The sequence below is a fragment of the Dermacentor albipictus genome, chromosome 2, assembly GCF_038994185.2.
Source record: "Dermacentor albipictus isolate Rhodes 1998 colony chromosome 2, USDA_Dalb.pri_finalv2, whole genome shotgun sequence".
Classification (NCBI taxonomy): domain Eukaryota; kingdom Metazoa; phylum Arthropoda; class Arachnida; order Ixodida; family Ixodidae; genus Dermacentor; species Dermacentor albipictus.
The window spans coordinates 117,807,102-117,828,371 of NC_091822.1; the positions used below are offsets into that span (position 1 = coordinate 117,807,102).

Genomic DNA, 21,270 nt, shown 5'->3' on the forward strand with positions numbered 1-21,270 from the left:
AGCTTCCTTCATGACTGTCAAGAACTGTTAGTGCAGTCTTTGTTAAAGGAATACGTGTGAAAAAAAAAATTCTGTGATAGCGCATACATGTGTTGCTCGATTTCTTTGCCTCAATCTATCGAAAAGGTGAAACAGCTTATTTGCTGCGCTCAAATTTCGCATTAGGAAGTGACGTAATCGTCGGTAATTTTTTGTCTTGTTTTTTTTCTTCCTTGTGTGCGGGTACCCCCTCGTTCTGAGGTCGCCATTCCACCCCCTCGTGGGTACATTTTGTGCCCCCAACAACAAAAACAACAATGGTGGTGCCCGCTGGGACAGCCCGCTGCTGTTGCAATAAACGGGCTCAACGGCGAAAGAATTGCGTAGGCATGTTACTTATTTTTCTAGATAGCTTTATTCATACTAGAGGTGACGTTCCTTTTTCTGTCTCTGCTTATGCACGAAGAGTGGACGTCAAAGAAACAAATGTCACGACTTTCAGCAGATGACACAAAAACACTCATTGACAGTGCGATTTCTGAAACATTTATTACGACAAGAAACAACGCTTTCAAACGGCCATTTAAATATATATATCACGCTTGGCAGTCGACGACAACAATGGCAAAACAACTGTACACACAACCACACGGCATGTTAATGTACTTCAACAGTCCGAAAGAAGCCAATAAATAAAATTGTGCAGTGAGAGGTTTTCTCTATTTTTTCCGGCAACATCTGGCTCCAAATTCTAAGCGAAGTAGTCCGTAAAAACAACAACAACAACAAGGTACAATGTATCAATAACACTCATCACTTCGTGTAGGCGTTAGTACCGCATTCCTATTTCTTTCCTTCCACACCCGAGATATATTTCGATGATAGTATATGAGCCCTCGCATCGTCACCCACAACATTTACCGCCTTCTGAAAGATGTTTGCTTGAACACAGCTGCAGTTAGGGTCACGCATCCCTGAAGAGAAACAATTGCTGCTCCCGGCAGCAGTTCACAGCATAGGTGTCGTTTCACGGCAGTGCGATATAACATTATCGTGGGAATAGTTGAGTCACATTATCCTGTTATCGATAGCAGCTTCCATCACGCGCTGAACTACGTCCTTCTATCATTCAATAAATGGTTTAGAAACCACGCAGGCTATTCGTCTTGTCGGCCTGCAACTTTGATCTTGTTCCGTTTCTGACCACTTTCAAGACTAAGTTGACAGACTTGGACAACCATACTTGGAATGCACTCAAAGAGATTGAAGGCTCGAACGGGTCTCAAAATCGCTAAACTGATTGCAGATCTTGCATTTCTCACCTGAACGTAAAATTCAATAAAGCTCCGCTTCCTTCAAGACATAACGAGAATGTAGCTGCTATAAAGAGCGTGCGTAAAAATGATCGAGTTGCAACAGAGTCTAGACAATTTAAACTTCAGTTCAGAGCTCGCGTGCAGCGCAGCTAAGGGTCTTAGAGCCACTTTATGCGTATTAACCGTAGTACTGTGTAGAACGCGTGTTTTCATGCGCATGGAATGATCCTTCGAGTAGGTAAACGATGGTGCTAGTTTGTACTGTTTCGGGGGCATTTCATATGCAGCTGTCCTTGGCTCTTCTCTCCAATTTATGTGAACGGTTGTCAGGCTCAGTGAAGATGGCCGATTCTGGAGAAAGTCTAATTAAAATTGGTGACTTGGTGGGCCCATCCCGATAACAGTGCGCGATAACGGGTCACAGACAGAGTTTTAATGTGGTGTGTAACGCGGGTCGATCGTGTGGTCAGCGAAACATCACGGCCCCCAGACGCCTGATAGCATTAACCGACAGAGAAAACCAACTCCTACTTTCCAGCCCCTACATAGGGGGGCGTGGCGGAAGTTACAACATGGCGGGTGTAGAGATGATGGAGGGGTCAAGGAAAAACGCGCGTCTCGAGAAGAGGCCGTCTTACGCGTCTCTTTAGTGTCGCACGTCACGTTCGTTGGGCGTTCCAAAGAAATGCAGATTTGTTTCGTCGAGCACGAGGCTGCGCTTAACGTCAGTCAAGTTAACGCTGGTCAGTTTAGTCGTGCTAAGGAATCAGGCGCGCGCTAGATGACCGTCCGTGCCCGCGTGTTGTCTCGATTGCCAATGTGTGCAGCAGCGTTTTCGCGTGCGATATGGCGATCTTGCGAATGGCTAACACTAAAGTGTCACAGGCTTCTTCCAACATTCTTTCGGCTGAATTCCGTAATCATGCCGGAACAGCATTCATCTTCAGCCGCATTCAGCATGATCTGAACTCCTTATGAACAGGCTAACAGAACTAAGCCTGAAAAAAAGAGAGATTTAGAAAAACTGAATGAGGCGCAACATTTAGAACACTACCATTTCATCGCTCGCATTCTTGCCAGTCTGCCGCTTTAGCGCCCACAACTTAACGCACGGAAAATTGTGCAGGCTTGGCTTCAACAATATTCCACAACTTTTGCACTGTGACACAATGAACGTGCGAATATTTCGCACGTTCATTGGAGGTATTTTCGGTTCACGGAAGGGTTTTCAGTTGAATCTTGTACGGCTGCTACGAGCCAGCTTGAAATGCAAACAAAGCATTGCATACCAGTAGCGTTCATGGAATGTACACATCACGCGTACGAGTTTTTGTCAGTCAGACGCAATCAAGGTTGAAAAAAAGTCTATGCTCCATCGCCTGGCAACGTTTGATGGAAGCATTGGCTCTGTCGGACCACATCCTTTCGCTTGATTGTTGTCGTTTCTCGTTTCCTGCTCTCACGATAGCGTCGTTCGAGTGTTTTTCTTTTTTTTTTACAAAGATATGGGGAAACGGTTTCGACGAACAGTTAGATAAGCTTCTGTACCCCAAACTACTTAAGCTATCTGGTGCTTTTAAAAAAAACGTATGTCTATTTGCAATTCGATCCAGTCGTACCTAAAATATAGTAATCAATATGGCATCTTTAATCAAACCTTTTCAAACCTGCTTTCAGTTCTCTCAGGCGTACTCGAAGGTGGTCGTGTTGAGGCCGTTGTTCCTACTATACATAAATGACATTGTTCAGAGACGTAATGTTAAAATGAGACTTGATGCGGACGACTGTGTATTATATTATGTTCTTACTGAATTGACAATCAGCTTAACTAAACAGAGAACTTTATGAACTATTTCAGTGATGAAACGCATGGCAAATGCCGGTAAACTTTAGGAAAAGTGCTGTGAAGTCCGTAACAAATAGAGCGCGAGTCAACCTTTTTGACTACACAATGGATGGGAATGTATAATCTCGCGTCGAGCATTGAAGATGTATTGGCGTTCATATTTGCAATAACCTGCACTGGAACGATCACCATAGCTCAAATCACTAACCTAGCAATGTCTAAAGTACATTACTGAAAACGTTTCCTTAGAAATCCTTCATGAGAAACAAGGTTTACAGCGCACAAGGATCTTATCTTACCCATTATTTAGTACGCTAATATTGTTTAGGACCCCTTTACTCATGTTAATATTGATAAGTTAGAAATACTTCAAAATAAAGCTGCGAGATTTATTTTTGATCGATATGGGCAGGGTAACGGTTTTGGGATTGGTGGCAAAAGCTGGTTTAAAGCCCAACTCAGAGAGGAATCAATTTGCACGATTAAGCTTTCCGTGGCATTTCTAGGTATGTGCACCTAAGTATGTTAACACGTTAATACGTTATTCTGCTGCAGGGCGACGGAACTTTTTAATATTTTCATTTCAGCCGTTAAAAGCACTCTGCTTAAGTACTATTTCTTTCCGCTAACGACAATGGAATGGAATTCACACGCAGTTGAAACAGCAGACCTAGAAAGTTCCAACCTCCCTAGGATGAAGTGAGCAACGATTTCATTGATGACATTTTTAACAAAGCGTCAAATTTCGTCGTCGAAAAGGAAAATACTACTGCGCGCCTACACAAAAGCACCATCCAAGATTCTGTCCTGTCAGAACTCTCGTATGATCAAGAAAATAGTTCCGATTTCATTCGAGCACGTCGAAATCTATTTACTGTCACGTTACTGATGAACCAGGTGTCTATATTTGAAGGAATCCTTATCCACATGCTTCATTCCGTTCAGCACAAGAATGTAAGTCATTGAAGCTCACAGCCCAAAAAAAGCAGGTAAAGCTTTCGTCTTATATTTTCTTTTCATCTGTAACATTCTTTTGTGGTATTCAGAAACATGAGCTCCAATTGACGAGACAAGTAGGTTTTTTGACAGCAAGACATTGTGTAGTGGAATAAAATAGCAGTTCTTATGTTGCGTGACAAGAAAGCGCGTCCCATCAAAATGCTGAAAGCTGCATGAATCGTCGAGATTGTGATGAACGAGCCATGGAAACGTCAAAGAGAAACAACAATGCCATAAACCTTTTAGATCACGTGGGAATGACGGTAAAATTCAACAAGCAAGTTTCATAGCTGTACTGCTGCCTTATTATGGGTGCTAACTGCTTCGCTTGTCGCTGTACCATAGCTCGAAATGCACTTCCTGACAGCGTCAGCTGCAAAAAAGAAAATATTGTACAATACATTGGGGCGTCTCGTTTAGTGGCGCCAACGATTTGTGGGCCTTCACAGCGGCCTCACGAAATTGGTGCAGCTCATGGGACTTGGGAATTCTTTAGCGTCGTGCAAAAGTTTGTGAGGACAACCCCCATGAATCTCCACAGTCTTCACCCCGAGCTTCCACAGGGGGGCTGTCATCGAGATCCTTGAGATTCTCAAACGGAGTTCCCTGGAATTCGCGCCAGAGTCCAGAAACGCTTCCGCTGCAGTAGTCGTCGGTGTCGCGGCCATGCGGTGAAGCGAAACGTCCCGGCCACAAGTTCGATCGGATGCGCGCGGACTGCAGACAGGGTTCATCGCGTGGCGCACTTGCGTAGCCGCCCGTCGCGGCTTGTGAAGTCCAAGGTGGCCGCGATGAAGTCCAGCGCTACGCCGTCCGCCCACGACCGGGGCGCCGTGGGCGAGGAACAGCCAAGGCCCGCCACGAAACCGCCGTGACCTCCGTGCTCGGTGAGCAGCAGCAGCAGCTGAGGGTCGGTCTGCAGAGAGCGCGGTGAAACACACAAATGCTGCTCATGCGAAGAAGGCATGTTATTCTGCCGGCATGTGCTTTATGTCCGCGAGCTGAGGTTCAGATATGACGCGCGACTCGGAAGCGCGGTAATGCGGAAGCGCTGTAATGCGGAAGCGCAGGGACTGCGCGGTTTGAATAAAGTTGTTCAAATTGCTGGCCAAATAAGAAAAGAAAATAGCTCACAGTCATTATCATGTTTTTAATAATATGCACTGCACAGGGGAAATGCCATATCCAATTACTTAATTTCCGTAACACTTTCAGGCGTGAACAGCGCCAGCATTCCCTAAGTGAATATTTTCTCATCGATCCATTAATTTTCTGACAGCAGCGACAGCCTTCTCGTTTACTTAGTGCCCATTACTTTACGTAATATTGGTGGCTGATCAATCAATCAATCAATCAATCAATCAATCAATCAATCAATCAATCAATCAATCAATCAATCAATCAATCGATCGATCAATCAATCAATCAATCAATCAATCAAAAACAATTTATCAAGAACCGATCCCGGCTGCTATATCTAAGAATGCGTTTGGCAGGCTTTGAGACGTGTTGCGCTGTGTGTTAAGGGTGGCGCTCCTCTTACCACCGTGCCTTATCCGTACACGAGAGCCAACCGGTACCTCGAGCGCCCCTTCCCGAAGGACCCGTTAGGAACCCCGTGCAGCGTCTGCGGCCGCCTCCTGAGCGGTGCAGCGCCTGCGACAGGAGGTGCTGCCTCTAAGAGGACAGCGCCTGAACGACAGCGTCTCAAAATGCTAGCTGGCGTACGGGAAGAATACGAGAACGATGCCCTTACCAACGGCACCACATCACATTGGCACCGTACTGCCAGTATCACCGGCAGCACTGCAGTGTGTGTTACTTACCACGGTTTTAGACTGCACTAACTTCGGCATCGGCCCACCAAAACGGTTAATAAACAGTCGCGAGAAATAGCCAGTGAGACCCCCAGGAAGGCTAAGCGTTTTAAAACGAGGCAGCCTTTTCAGCCATTGTCACCAAGGAGCCCCGCAGTACCTCCACGACAGCCTCACCTGGAAGATGTCCATAGGCAGCGCCCATTCCGGCACCGCGGGATCGTCTGCGCTGGAGACGCACAGAAGCGGCGTGGCAATGTCGTCGGCGTCGCGCAGGGGCGCGTTGCGCTCCCAGTACTGGGAGGCGCTGTTGGCGCCGCACGCGGGCCAGAGCACCTTCTGTTCCACGTCCTGCCAGCTGGTCGACGACAGGGCCCCTTCAACGTCCACGGCCGCCGCCCCCGACGTCGAGCTCGACGAGTAGCCGGTCCGGCAGAGAACTCCGCCGTGCTCCGCCACAACGCGCTGCAGCGCTCGACGGCGGAGTACGCCTGCAGGGGCGGAAGGGAGGGAAGCCCCGGTCAACAGCCGCTCGCCGAACAGTTCCAGCGCGGCAGAGGCTGTAGCGCGTAGAGAACAACCGGGAACGAAGAAGGACACGAACTGTTTATTCGACCACGGCCGGCGCTTGAACGCAGCAGCACGCAGCACGTGACTAAAAATTAGTTTAGAGCTCTTTTTTTGGCTCACTGCACCGTTTTCGTCGTAGTATCGCCCTTTTGCCGCCGATACAAAGGCGACGATCAGCTCGTGCTCATCACCGTGCCCTGCAACTCGAGTTGCAGGGCACGTTCATCGTCAAACGGTCAACAGCAAATATACCAATTTAAAGGTCCTTCGATGCGAACGTACTTATCATACGTTACGAGATAGGTATGTGGCATTTGCAAAGGTGAAAGAAATATTTTGTCAAATTTCAAAGGAAAGCTGGGGCTCTTACGGAGGTTGTGAAAACAGGCAATCGGCGACTATGCAGAGGAACAACTCGGCTCCCCAAGCGTTCGGTAATCTAACGTTCGGTTCGTTTTAACGCGATAGGGTTAAGGATCTCGTGTCGCAGAAAATAAGGCTTCGGCGTCCCGCTACTAGCGTCGGCCGTCTTGTGAGCGAAAACTCATTCCGGACCACGCATACCCAACCACGCAGCCCCTCCGTGTAGCGCAAGGACGTTACTGAACTTATTGAACTTCTCGAAGTAAACTGCATCAGAAAAGTCGTACAGTATGACTTACGCACGAGCTACAGATGGTGATATCACGGGATTGTAATTTGTATATAGGAGTAAACATAATTCTGTTACGCGGAAACCCAAACAAAACTCCTTTTCCAGCGTTTCTACCATTCATAGAGGGGCGCGCACGGTTCGCTGCAGCACCATCCAGATGGCGCTTGTCACCGCGCATGCGCAACTCACGCAAGAGGCCGCACTTCAACCAGAAAGCTCGCCTTCGCGCATAGCGTTCGTTGACAGCGTTTCCCGGCAAACATTACCGTTACATAAGCTGCAGTTGCCAGGACGAGTGAGAAATAGTCAGGGCTCTTTTGATGCTATCGCGTTCCACTCTTACATGCGAAGCTGAAGCGCTCTCCATTTTTTAAATTATACATATTATAGTCGGTGACAAGCTAAAAATTGCAAACAAGCTTCACCCGCAAGAAGCTGCAGAAATTCTGACAATTGTCTATTATAGCGTAAGCATTGTTTGGCTCGGCTGTGACCTCCATTTTGCTTTGTTTTGCTTCTTGCTTTTCCTAGCTTATGCGCTTCTACCTATAGCCTTTCCGGCAAGGAATGCTTAGGCTTTAGCACACAATTGTCAGATCTTTTCCCTGCATCTGGCCTCTTCAATTCAATCATACGATCGAGCCGGAACCCGTCGCGGGTGCTTAATGTTTATGGTGTTGGGCTGCTCAGCACGAGGTCGCGAGGTCAAACCCCGGCCACGGCGGCCGCGTTTCAATGGGGGCGAAATGCGAAAACACCCCTGTACTTAGATTTAGGTGCACGTTAAAGAAACCCAGGTGGTCCAGATTATTCCGCAGCACCTCCCCCCCCCCCCCCCCTTTACGGTGTGCCTTATGATGAAATCGTGGTTTTGGCACGTAAAACACCGTAATTAAATAAATTGAGCCGGAACGCTGGGCCCGAGGGCGCCTCGAAGGAGCAGAGCGATCGAAAGGGAACACCAGGTGGGCCGCAGTAGTGTGTGAGGCGTTGGGTGACGGGAGAGTGCATCGCCGCGATAACATGTCACGCTCAGTGTCGCTCTCGCAAGCAGCTGTTTTAGGCGTCCGTTCCTGGTCCACGCAAACTAATGCCTGCGCTCTGACTGTGCCTCGGTAAGACCCAAAGAAAACGTTCTCGCTCGGCCGCGAGGTGTACGTAACTCTAATTACGCTCCGCGGCATTCAATTGGTCGTTGGGCCAACAGGAAATTTCAAGTCGGCCCACCTTGAAATTCAAGTTTGGCTACCCCTAAACTTAGGTCGGCGGACATGCGAATTACAAGTTGGCCCACCTCGAAATTTCAGTTGTGTCTGTGTTTTCCCCTTTCCCATTCCCCCGGTGTAGGGTAGCCAACCGGACGTTATTCTGGTTAACCTCCCTGCCTTCTACTTTTCTCTTTCCTCCTCCTCAGTTGTGCCACCCCCCACCCCCTCACCTCCAAGCCTTAAGTTGACCTGCCCCTAAATTTAAGCTGGCGGGCATGCGAATTTCAGGTTGACCCAGCCCCAAATTTCAATTGGCTCACCGCCAAATTTAAGACTGCCCGCTCCCCAACTTCAAGTTGGCCCACCCCCAAGTTTAACTTGGCACACCCCCAGATTTCAAGTAGGCCCACTCCCAAAATTAGGTTGACCCACCCCCAAATTTTAGTTGGCCCACCCCCAAAGATAGAACTGCCCGCTCCCAAACTTCAAGTTGGCCCATCCCCTAATTTAACTTTGCTCATTCCCAAATTTAGGCTGGGCCACCCTTAAATTTAAGGTAGCCAACCCCCTAAGTTGGCCCAACCCCAAATTTCAGTTGGCGCACTCCACATTTGATGTTGGCCCACCCACAAACTTCAAGTTGGCCCACACCCAAATTTCAGTTGGCCCACCCCTACTTCAAGCTTCCCCATGCATTTTCTAAGAAGCTCTATGAATTTCTATGGGTGTTCTTCCTTTTGTTTTGAATTGTTACTTATCGCCTGAAAGCTACCAATTAAGTGCATTTACACTATCATAACGATTAAATGTATTAGCTTTGTAACTTACTCATTTTTTCTGCAGATACAAGGCATTACACTTTTCGCGTGACAGGGCTGCGTAGCTTGCTAAAGGACGCTTACGCATTAAACGCAGTGTGCCTCTTTTTACCACTGAAAGAGGCGAGCCAACAGGATTCAGATTTATACACAAATACAACCAATACCGTTCGCTGAGTTTCCTGAGTTTAAATGTTTAACAATTTTAAAATGAAAGCTTTAGTGGCCGCGAACTTGCGATTTCGCCGTGGCCCTGCTCCGAGGAGGCACATGACGTCACATCGCATTCCTCGTCGTTGCGTTCGCCGCCGCTCGCTTCGCCAGCTGCGTCGCATGCCTGATAACATGTCGGAGGATTGAAACGGAGAGCTCGCGTGCGCCGCAACCACAGTTGAGGCGGCAGTATGGACGGCGACAATTCTGATAAGTAGGAGGAGGCCTGGAACCGACATCGGAACGAGATCAAGAGGAAACGAATCGCCTAGGAAACAGACGAACAGCGCGATGAACGACTGGCTAAACGCCACAACATAGCTAGACAACCAGACTAACCGGGACTTGCAATCAAGATTAACCGAGGCTAACCATGCTTTAGCTTTCGCTACGTATATCCTGGCATAGCCGAGCTAAGCCACTGTCAATTTTTTTTCGTACAGATCTGTCTTTGTGTCACTCGTTTCAGGATAAACATGAATGCCTAGGGTAAATTGATAGGTGATCCTGACATTACGGCTCAGCCAGACATAATATTTTAGCTTGAAATGACGAGCCTTCATCTTCCGATTAGGCCAGCATTTACATCAGCAGAGCAAAGTCATTAAGCTGCGAGAGGACTCCAGCAGCTCGCTCGGCCTCCATTTCAGAGGGGAAGAGGAGGTGTACTGCGTTTTTTGTGGGTGGAGCCTGTGTTGAATTGTTAGGCTGTCATCGACTGTAGTTTTGTACATAATGCAAATAAACTTTTTTTTCCAAACAGATTAACCAACTTTTGTAACGGCCTGCCAGCACCTGAGTCCAGAGGAGGAGGCAATACTTCAAGTGCCAGTTATGTAAGAAGTGTGGCGGGTAGGCCACGAACGTAGTGACTGAGCCTATATAGGCCTCGTGGTACTCTAATGGTGTTTTACCTACACCTCTTTAGTATTCCCGGCGATGCATTAACAGACATGGTGAACTCGTTTATTAAGATTGGCTGAAAATCTTTTCGGATTGGGCAGAGTTTGTTTTATTGTGAAAGGAAGGCATGGATCCCAGAAAGCCTATGTCTTGGAGGCCAATAACGTTACGGAGCACTCAATATGAAATAGTTGCGACTGTACTAGCATTAAGACCATTCCCGAACGAACAAATCTCCACTTTGCAATCGTGTCGAGTGTAGGGATGGTCAGCTTTCGCGAATCTTTTGGTGCCCTATGCTAAGAAGAAAAGAACACCAGGCACCTGCACGTCTCTCTGGACCACAGTGTAATAAATATATATATATATATATATATATATATATATATATATATATATATATATATATATATATATATATATATATATATATATATATATATATATATATATATATATATATATATATATATATATATATATAACCTTTTTATAAAGTAGAACGACGCTATCTCTTAGCCATTCTACGTCACTTCGAGTGTAGCCCAAACAATTTACATAAAACATCGAGTTACTCTACCGCGACACAAGACACCTTTATTTCAATAATATGGAAACAGAAAGCTCCCAAATTAACGGAGCGCGAGGGGAGGATTACTTATCACCCCTGTGCTGCTCATCATGTTTCTCGGACCTCGGACGACAGCTAGCTGTGAATCCACCAAAGGTTTTCTCATGGCAGCGCTCGATACTGTAAACATTACGGCATCCGCGGACGATATCTCGATTTCCGAATTTGATTCTTTACGTTTCCGTTGCCTTCTAGAAGTATTTAAGGGTGCGCCAAGCTCTCAGGAGTTCTAAACACATCCACAAGTAAAACGCACCGTTCTGCACGCTTCCTAGCATCGCTTCTAGACGCAATTCAACAGGTCGAAGCGATGCGTGTCTTGGGTGTAGTCTTCGAAGCTGGTACAGTTTTCAGAAAAAAAAAAATTGCTGTTTCACCCAAAGGGCAAAGCACGGACAGTGATAGCAAGGTTCAGCGTTGCGTTCGAACTCCTCGGTTAGTGTTCTAACTCCACGCGGGTGGGACTTTGCGTGGACGCGGCAAACGCGAGTGAGCCAAATGTCCTGGCGCATTTAAGATAAAAGACGTGGGCTCTGAATGAAATACTAGATCCCTGAAGTTTGAGGAATAGTTCATTTAAAAGCACAAGCACATCGGCGACTGACATTTATAGCTTCTAGCTTGCACATACGACATAAAGAAAACATATAGCATATGCACACAAAATACGAAACATCACGTCGACTGTGACGGCGACGCTGGCGGCGAAAATTCGCCTCGAGTGTCCATCAAATTGCTACCGCAATGTAGGAGCTTTGCAGAAAGCAAGGAAATATTGGTAACGGCGCAAGAAACTCAGTTGTGGTTGTGGTCAGTTTAGCCTCGCATTCGCCGCACGAGCTGTAGTTGCAAATACGAAGGTGTTTGGATGCTTTATTTGGGCCGCGCACGTTGCTCTAGTACCGGGAAAAATAGTGAAGCGCCTCACATTCTTAACTCCATCTCCGAGCTCAATTTGGGAGACGCCTTTCACAGATACATTAGCTCGTTCCTACGGGATCGCAAGGCCACGCTCAAAATCTGTGACCTCAAGTCCGACAATTTCATTTTGGGCCCCAGAGGCACGCCACAAGGAGCGGTAGTCTCACCACTGCTTTTTAACATCGCCATGAAGAAACTATCGGAAAGGCTCTCCAACATAGAAGGGATCAATCATACGCTCTACGCTGATGATATCACAATCTGGTGCACCGGAGGAAGCGAAGGAGCTGTTGAATCAGGCTTACAGGAGGCCGTAGATCAAACAGAGATGTACCTGGAAAATACGGGGCTTAGATGCTCCCCGAGCAAGTCTGAGCTCCTCCTCTACAGGCCAGTCAGGAGAGGTCCCAAACCTAGAGGCTGGAAACCATTGTCAGAAATAAACATCAAGCTCCACACTAAAAGCGGCTGTACCATCCCCAGAGTAGACACCATTCGGGTACTTGGCATGTTCATCGAATCCAATGGCAGTAACAATACGACACTCAACAAGCTCACAGCCAAGACTGAGAACATGATCAGACTTATCAACAGAGTCTCGAATAGGCGTGGAGGCTTAAAGGAAGACAACCTCCTCAGGTTGTTCCACGCCTTCCTCATAAGTCATATAGTTTATGTGGCAGCCATGCACAACTGGTATAACTCCGAGAAGAAACGATTAAACACGCTCATCAGAAAAAGTATTAAAAAAGTACTAGGCATTCCGTTACGGGCGAGTACGGATCTCCTTATGCAACTAGGAGTGCACAACACATTGGACGAGATAATTGAGGCCCAGGAGTCAGCCCAACTGGCCCGTCTATCCTGTACCCCGGCTGGAAAGAAGATCCTGGCGGTTCTTGGGATCAACCCTATCCTCCTGGAAGAGCGGAAATATGAAATTTCAGAAGATCAAAGGAACAACATACGAGTTGCACCGTTTCCTCGTAACGTTAATCCTCAACACAACGTAGGCAGACGCAGGGCAAGAGCCCTCGCCCTCCTCAAGCGTACCAAGGACGATCTCTACTCGGCATGTTTTGTCGACGCCACCCAATATGGACAGTCGTCTAACTTCGCTATTGCCCTCGTTGACCACAACGGACAGATAGTGAATGCGGCTTCCCTGAAGTGCTCAACACCAACCAGAGCGGAGCAGGTCGCAGTTGCTATAGCACTCCTAGACAACAAAAGATCACAAATCTTCACTGATTCGAGATCGGCGGTCAGGGCTTTCGCTTCAGGATCCATCGCTGAGGAGGCTCACAAGATTCTCAAGAACAAGATCATCTCTCCGCACACCATCACGTGGTTTCCGGCTCACCTCGAACCCCAGCTTGACTCGTTTCCCAATCTTAATGACATTGCCCACTCCCAAGCGCGCGCACTAACCCACCGCGCGGGAGCAGGATCGAGCTCAGACTCCGGGGTCCTCGAGTTTCGGGACACTCTCACAACTTTCAGCGAAATTACTACGCACTATCACCTGGGTAGGAGGACTTATCCTTCCCCTCACAGCAAACTGGCTAGACCTCTGGCGTCCACTTTACGCATGCTTCAAACTAAGTGCTATCCAAACCTGGCCCTTTTCCACACGATCACTCCAGAGGTTTTTAGCTCTACTTGCCCCGACTGTGGGGCTGTTAGCAATCTCGCACACATGCTCTGGCGATGCCCCTCGTTACAGGGACCCAATCGCATCACAGAAGAAGAATGGAGCTCTGCCATCCAGAGCTCAGACCTTTCACGTCAAACCTGGGCTGTCCAGAGAGCCCACGATGCGGCGGTTAGGCTCGGCCTACCCGTCCCCACGTGGGAGCGGCCCGCAGCTCTGCCCTAGGGCAAAGCTTCTCAGGACCTTGTAATTAAAGTTCTTTGTCTGTCTGTCACGACAATCGTAAGAGATTTATTCTGGGCAGGTAAACCCGAAAAGTACTAAAAAACAAAAGACGGTGAGAGAGATAAAAGAGATGATAAAGACAGGGAGTTTAAACGGAAGACAGATGTACAGTTTTCCACCCTGCATTGGGGAAGGGGCAAGGGGAGACAGAATGATCTTTAAAAGAAAAAGACGCAAAACGTGCACAAAGATGAAAAGAGTGGGAAAGGGGAAAATGAAGAAAATCTACGAAAACAAAATGTTTGCATTTGCCTGAGAGCCGCAGGGGTAGGGGTTCACCGGAAATTAAAACATCCTTCAGAGCACCGGCGGCATGAACGTTCCTGGAACTTTAAGGCGTATCCTGGGAGACGATTTTTGTTTTATTGGAGCAGTACCAAGAAGAAAGCTGTCACCACAGAGCTTCCACGCCGGCAAGTCGAGGCACCGTAAGACATATATATATATATATATATATATATATATATATATATATATATATATATATATATATATATATATATATATATATATATATATATATATATATATATATATTATATATATATATATATATATATAGAGAGAGAGAGAGAGAGAGAACGCAACCAGTATCATAGTAAGAGTCACAGTTTCACCCGAAAGGCGAAGCATATTATTGCGATAGCATATTATTAGGCAGTTATACGAAGTAAGAATAGTAGCTTTATTGCCAGTATCAACTTGTAAACATAGACATACTAACTAAATTAACAAACGTGGTGTCAATTGCGCACAAGCAAACATACCAACATCTCACTTGATGACCGCGTACGCTCGCTGTCAAAATGCTGGCTTGAGGAAGCATGGCAGCGGCAGCGAGCGAATTGACCTTCGTGCTGCCTCTCGCTTCAGCGTGAACTAAGTAGCGATAATATTCTACACCCGAAGCTACCAGCCCTCAGCGAACTCGGTCCCCATCGCAGATCGCTTTCAAGACTAGGGCACGCGTTTTCGCGCATTGGCGCTTTCTTTTTTCAATGTATAAAAAGGCGAAGTGGAATTCCCTGTAGTACCATGCTGAGCGCGCTGTTCCAGTAATGACAATAGATGGCAGGAGGGGAACAACGCTGTATCCCGCCCGTGTAGTATTGTATCAGCCTCCCTCATTCTCTTCTTTTTTCTTTCTTTCCTCTTTCTCCCCTCGGGGGCAACATGTCTTTGGTGTCCTGCGGGGCGCAACTATGAAAGGAAACTAATGTGCTGTTGATATATGTGATTTTACTTGTGTGGAAGGACAACAGAGTCGCAGTTCATCTGGTTTAACGTATTTCAGCGTTGTAATGTCTAAATAAACTTTCCTTCATTAGTAGTTTTTATGGACACTGGCCAACACAGACGTCAGCGCGGGCTGGTATAGAGGCGTTGATTCGCTATGTAAGGTATACCTCCGGATTGCCAACGGTGTGATAAATTGACTTTGCGCTCTTGGCGTTGTATGTCTCAGTAAGGTATTGACAATATGTATGACTATGTGGCTCCTCCCCAGACTGTGACAGCACGCACACAGACAGTATGATATTGTTCATTCTACTGTTCTTCTATTGCGATAGCAATTTATGTGGACACTCCGTGAGAATTTCTGCCGTCGCCGTAGCCGTCACTGTGATGTTCCGTACGAAGTCCAAGTGCTATAAGATACTGTCACGCGCCGAACGCCGTATGCATTGGGTGCGAGGAAAAGTACGTGAGGGTGATCCGAGAAGAGCAGTGGCTTGATGCGCGCTGTCTTGCCGCGCGCCCTGTGTGGGAGGCCGCGTGATCAAGCACGCGCTTAGGGAGGAGAGCGTACGTCTCCTCTTCTAGCCCTGCCGTGGCTGCGCATGGCTTTTCGCGTGGCTAAGCGCATGCGCGGCCCGCGCAGCGTATTTTGAAGGCAATCGATCTGCGGCAGGTGCCAAGGCTAAGCACGAGCCGAAATGACTGATGAGTTTATGAGCGCTGTTTTCTCGTGTGCCTATTGCTGAAGGTTGCGTAAGCTCAACTTCACAGCAAACGGTTATGAGCAGTGAACTGATCAGTCGAATAATAACGTAATTACCAATGGAAGGATAAATGAGTCAAAGTGATAGATGGCTGTTCCAACAGATGCACTTTCCTGCAGTTCTGCATTTCACCACGTTCCTTCCGGTGTATTCCAAGGCATCGTCTTGAGTCGAGGACGAAGAATGATTATTATTTCCTTACTACACTTCTAACTGAACAACTGGGAAAATAGATTCAGATTTAGTTTTGATGAACACAAAATTGTTTAAATTGCAGATAAACCGACAAATGTGAAAAAAAATTACAGAGGCCGTAGCAAGACTGTTGAGAACTGGCCAGTTGTCATCCAGCAGGCTGTGTTTGTGATTGCCTATGGCCTGCAGGAGTGTGTCCGTCACGCGTCTCCTGTTTCCGTCGTCTAAGTTGTTCATCGCTAAGACGTACCGATCGGCCAGGGCGACTGTTCGAGCAGTTTCTCGGGCTCGTAGAGTGGCGAGATGGCTACGGCTGCCAGCAGACCCGACGAGGAGCCGGTGTCGCCCAGATAGGCAAGCAGCAAGTCAGCGCCCGTTCCGATGCCTAGCACGGCCACGCGACAGCGACCGTAGTGGGCTCGCAGGAACCGCACCGCTTGCCGTAGGTCTCCGGGGTCGCCATACGCCTGCAATGTGTGCACGTGGTCACGTTTTCATTCATCTCGCCTACCTAATTCTGGCAGCTCCATCGCCGCCCTCTCCCTGCCATGCATGGCTCCTGTATCGGTTGCCCTGTCGCTTTGCGCAATGATTCTTAGGACAGACCGAATGCTGAGCAAGTCGGTAGGATGTCGTGGTACGGAAGTGCAGGCGCAAGCAACACGGTCACGACAGAAACGATAAAGACAACGCAAACATCTACTCTCAATTGAAAAATACTAAAGTGGCCCAAATTGAAGATAGACAAGTTTTCGGCGCACGCTTTAGGTAAGGCAGCTCTAAGTAGTCAATCACGCGCACACGCGGACAACCACGACAGGGAACTGCTTAAGCATTGCAATTTATCCTTGCGGCTGACCTTCCATACCACGGGCTCAGTAACTCGCCTGCAGCCTCGGCGTAGTGAGCGGGCATCCGGCGTGTCCCCGTTGGGTGAGCACCACGGCTCTCATGCCCCGCGCTAGAATGGCCCGGCACGTGTCTCCCACGCTGCAGGGGTCTCGGCCCAAGTCCGGCAGCACGAGCACGATGAGCAGCACCTCGTCCGGGTTGGCCGGCTGAGCCGAGGGCGTGCTGCCCGCCCAGTCCAGGGCTACCAGTCCACGGTCACGGAGCTGCAGGTGAGTCCTGCGTAGGTTGACGCGCCGCGGTTACAGGCAGCTCAACTTGAACGGATACATACATGTAATGCAATACAATACAATGCTATACAATACAATAAAATACAATACAATACAATACAATACAACACATTACAATACAATACAATTTTCCTTCACAAAGAAGGAAGTTGTGGACAATTTCTGTCCCTAAGAGCAACACGACACTCTTTTTTTTTTCGGTTTTCTTTCGGTTCGTTTACAAACGATGCCCTGGAAAACTTCCAGTTTCTGTGTGAAGCTTGTCCACTAACTTTAACGGGCAAAAAACAAATGGCGAGCAAAAATACTGCGTTCAACACTATTTGTTCATTGTACCCACAACTCTTTGAGATGAGGTGTGCTTCATAACCTTCACCTGAATTTTCGGCTGCTTGATATTTGTGCACGCGACCACTTGAACAACAACCAGTCACTAGTGCTGGCTGGTACGACTGCAATATCTATTTAATAAAGGCAAGGTATTTTTAGTCATCGTTCGCCATAGCAGCGCAGAAAACAGATATTTTTTGTTCCAACCATCCACAAGGCGCACGTCATGGAGAGCCTGCTGATAAATGCCGGCTCGCCCTGCAGCACATCAGTGGTTATATTGCTCACTCACTCACTCACTCACTCACTCACTCACTCACTCACTCACTCACTCACTCACTCACTCACTCACTCACTCACTCACTCACTCACTCACTCACTCACTCACTCACTCACTCACTCACTCACTCACTCACTCAATCAATCAATCAATCAATCAATCAATCAATCAATCAATCAATCAATCAATCAATCAATCAATCAATCAATTTGCCAATCAGTCAATCAATTTGCCAATCAGTCAATTTACCTATACTTGCTTATGCTAAGTGCAGTTTGTAAGATGCAGAAAAATGCTTTAGGTGTACGCAGTTCCGTGAATTGGAAGCTGTAGAAGGAGCGATACTCAGTGATCTGAGTCAGAAATCACTGGAGCCACGTAGGCCGTCCAAAATGAAGGTGAAGGCAAACCAAAATACAACACGCATTTCGGCATGAACGGGTGAAACCTCGCGTGGCGATTAATTGCCTATTCGAGCCCTGTCGTGTCTACTGACACCGCGTTCTAAAAATTAATTAATAACCAAACTTAATGAAGCACTATTTTTACGCGTTTATTCCTTAGGTGTCATCGTAGTATCGCAACGAGCGAGTGAAGGTAGCCAAGCGTTTATCTCAGCGTAGGTATTCGTATTCCTTCTGAAGTAAAGTAAATATCTCGAATAGAACGACAGGCTACGCACGTCTCTTGGCCTGCACGTAGAGGAGAAATACATCTTGAACGCGAGACCTGACAGAGACAAACGCATCGCTCTAGGCTGTTGATCACGGGGGTGTGCTCGTTGATGTGAAAACGTAGCCACGAGGATAAAGCGAGCGCTAACTGGGACACTACGTGACAGAGAGCTATGGGCTTGTCTCTGCGCCACGTTGTGTATCGTGTTCTTGTCTTCGAGCCCGCCTCCACCCACCTCCTTCCCGTCTTTTTTTTTCTCTTCTCATCTCGCTATAATAAATTGCCGTGCCAACCACCGCGCACGTATTATCAATGTTCTTCTATTCATCTCTCTCCTATACTACGCCGACAGATTCTCTCGGCATAGCTTCATGCGCTCCTTTGCTGGAAAAACGGAGATGCGATGATTGTAGGCCGTGTGCAGCGTTCTTCGCTGCCTACCTGGATCCTAAGTTATACAGACTGCGTATGATGTTTATATATGAGAACGATATACGTTACCATTATCACGTCTGAGTTCAACGCATGGCTTTGTATTATTAACGTGACAATACTTTGTTTTTCAATAAGGAAAGCGAAATTTCGGAAATATAAGGAGGAAGATGGTTTCTCACAGTATATAGTTGTAACACAGGATATCTAAAATGTGGCACACCAAAAATAATAAAAGGAATTCTCAGTCGATTGTATTAAGTAGTAATAAGATAACAAGACGGCTTCGACAAAAAATCCGACGACACCTAAGCACTTTCTATGCATTGTGAATGCGAAAGCTTCGATGTCCAATCGATCGCCACGGAGCGGTCCTTCGAGCTTTGCGCTGCGACTAATGTGCCATAGCGGTACGTGCTGGCCAAGCCAGCAATCAGTGCAGGCTGCGGTGCTATCGTCGCATGCCACCGACACCCTGCGCGACGAGAAACAGAGGAAGCACCAGCAGCAGCAGCCACTAAGACCGGCAGGCGATAGCCATACGTGCTGCCCGAGACAGCAAGCACCAGCAGCAGCCTGCGGTGCTGGCTCGGACACCGCGCGCCGCCTACCGAGAGCGAGAGCGACGGTGACGTGGCGTCGCGGCTATGCTCTCTCCCCTCACGCAACACCTGGTGCGCTATAGCGGCATCAGGTGTACCCCTTTTGCCCGCTCTTCTGCGTTGAGACTCGCTCGTCGCGTGGCGTCGCAGCCAGTGTGACTTAACGTGCCCTTTCGCTGCTACATGCAGACTACAGACGCCGGCTTTTTCGCTCAATGGGCGATTTGACGCTCTCGCATGAAAAAAAAATATAAAAATAAAGCGATGCGCACACCATCTTAGTTTGCTTCGTACGACATTCTTAACAGACCTTGATGTGCTAACAATTTCTGCGGGCCATCTCTAGGAGAGTGAGTTTATATCCAGGCATGTCTTCTAACGGGCTGTACTATTTCATATGTAATATACCTACAGCACAACGCGTCTCCTCATCTACGGTCACTCTGCATCTGTGCTCGTTAGCTCTTGTGTTTGACACAGCAAATCTCATTCATACCATGTGCTTCTTTCGCGTACTCGTTGCTATGCTGCATTTGTAACGCTCCGTGTCTCTTCATCCACCTCTTAAGCCGAAGTTTTTATCCAGGTGGCATCTTCTTTCTCATGCCTCTCGCAATCCCAGTCGACGCGCAAGATTTTATTGAATTGGCAGCGTCAGTTGACCAGTTGAGTCTTGGTCATAGTGAAGGCGGTTACCACACCTAGGCCAATACCGCATGAGATAGTTTGACAGTACGTAGAAGCGGAGATTATAAATCCGTCTCAAGCGAGTGGGCTGAACCACTCACTCCTACAAAGATCAGTCAGTCGGGGAGAGATTAAATACAGAAACGAGGGGAAACAGCTACTCCAGAAAAAAAAAAGCCTTCGGGACTTGCATGACGCAATTTTTTTTTATAGGCTACGTATAATCATCTAGTTCCGGTCACGTAGATCGAGAGCACCGAGAATTCATGGGAAACGAAGGCCTCAGTACTTGGATTCTTGGCATCACAGGAGTAGGCTGCGTGACGTTATGCAACGAAATGAGCATGCTCGCAAGAAAGCAGAGGGGTCAGAGATGTTCATAATTTTGATGAGGCGTGGCTCGCCAACCGAAACATCGGGAATACTAACGCCACGTCAGGGCTTCGACCAGCAAGACCTTTTTATAGGGAAGTTTTCAAAGCGACGCTTTCTTTACCTCTGTCTTCGACTTTCCTGCTGCTGCTGTTGCTGCTGCAACAGCACGCCGCTAGCGTTTTGATCGCCGCTAACGCCGACCACGTCTGAACGTAGTTGAGACGCAAGCCGCTAACGGCGGCCGCGTCGAGACGTGGTTGAGTTGCGGTCATGTCAGAAAAACATAAAAGGCGTGCCCTGTGTGTGTTTTGTTTCATAATATTTGTTTATGAGCTGTTCAAAATTCCCAGGAATAACTTTGTAAAGAATATAAGACAAGGTATGTGCCACGAGGAGGGGCCTGCGCGGTTGTGGCTCAGAATGATTACTCGCCTAGCGACGCCCGCGGCGTCAACACCGGAATTTCAGCGACACGGGGCCCTTTTAAGGCGATCGCGTTAGTACATGACAGGAGCGTGGCAAAAAGCAGAGACGACCCGAGAAGCTCGTGTCAACATTTACGCAAAGTGGCGTGTGCACAATGCCCTCTGGACGCCGTAACTAAGCGTGACCCCACACAAACACAGTGCAGGAGCTGTCGCGCTTGTCTCCGGGCTCGCCCCCACCAGCAGCGACAGTAGAGGGGGTGAGGGGGGGGGAGAATGTTAGCGAGGAAATAAAGAGAGAGAGAGAGA

The 21,270-nt window shown here is 47.7% G+C and overlaps 1 protein-coding gene across 4 annotated transcripts in view; it reads right to left on the minus strand.

Annotated features, from left to right (window-relative positions):
* Nucleotides 1-509: 509 nt before the first annotated feature.
* The window catches only part of LOC139056069 (protein ABHD15-like), a 280,561-nt gene continuing 259,800 nt past the window's right edge, over nucleotides 510-21,270 (minus strand). For all 4 annotated transcript variants that reach the window (XM_070533900.1, XM_070533903.1, XM_070533901.1 and 1 more), the window contains exons 4-7: nucleotides 16,901-17,141; nucleotides 16,264-16,480; nucleotides 6,135-6,448; nucleotides 510-5,056 (exon numbers count right to left, since the gene is read on the minus strand). In XM_070533900.1, coding sequence (XP_070390001.1) covers nucleotides 4,871-5,056; nucleotides 6,135-6,448; nucleotides 16,264-16,480; nucleotides 16,901-17,141 — 958 coding nt within the window. In that variant the 3' untranslated portion in view covers nucleotides 510-4,870. The remainder of the gene's footprint in view (nucleotides 5,057-6,134; nucleotides 6,449-16,263; nucleotides 16,481-16,900; nucleotides 17,142-21,270) is intronic.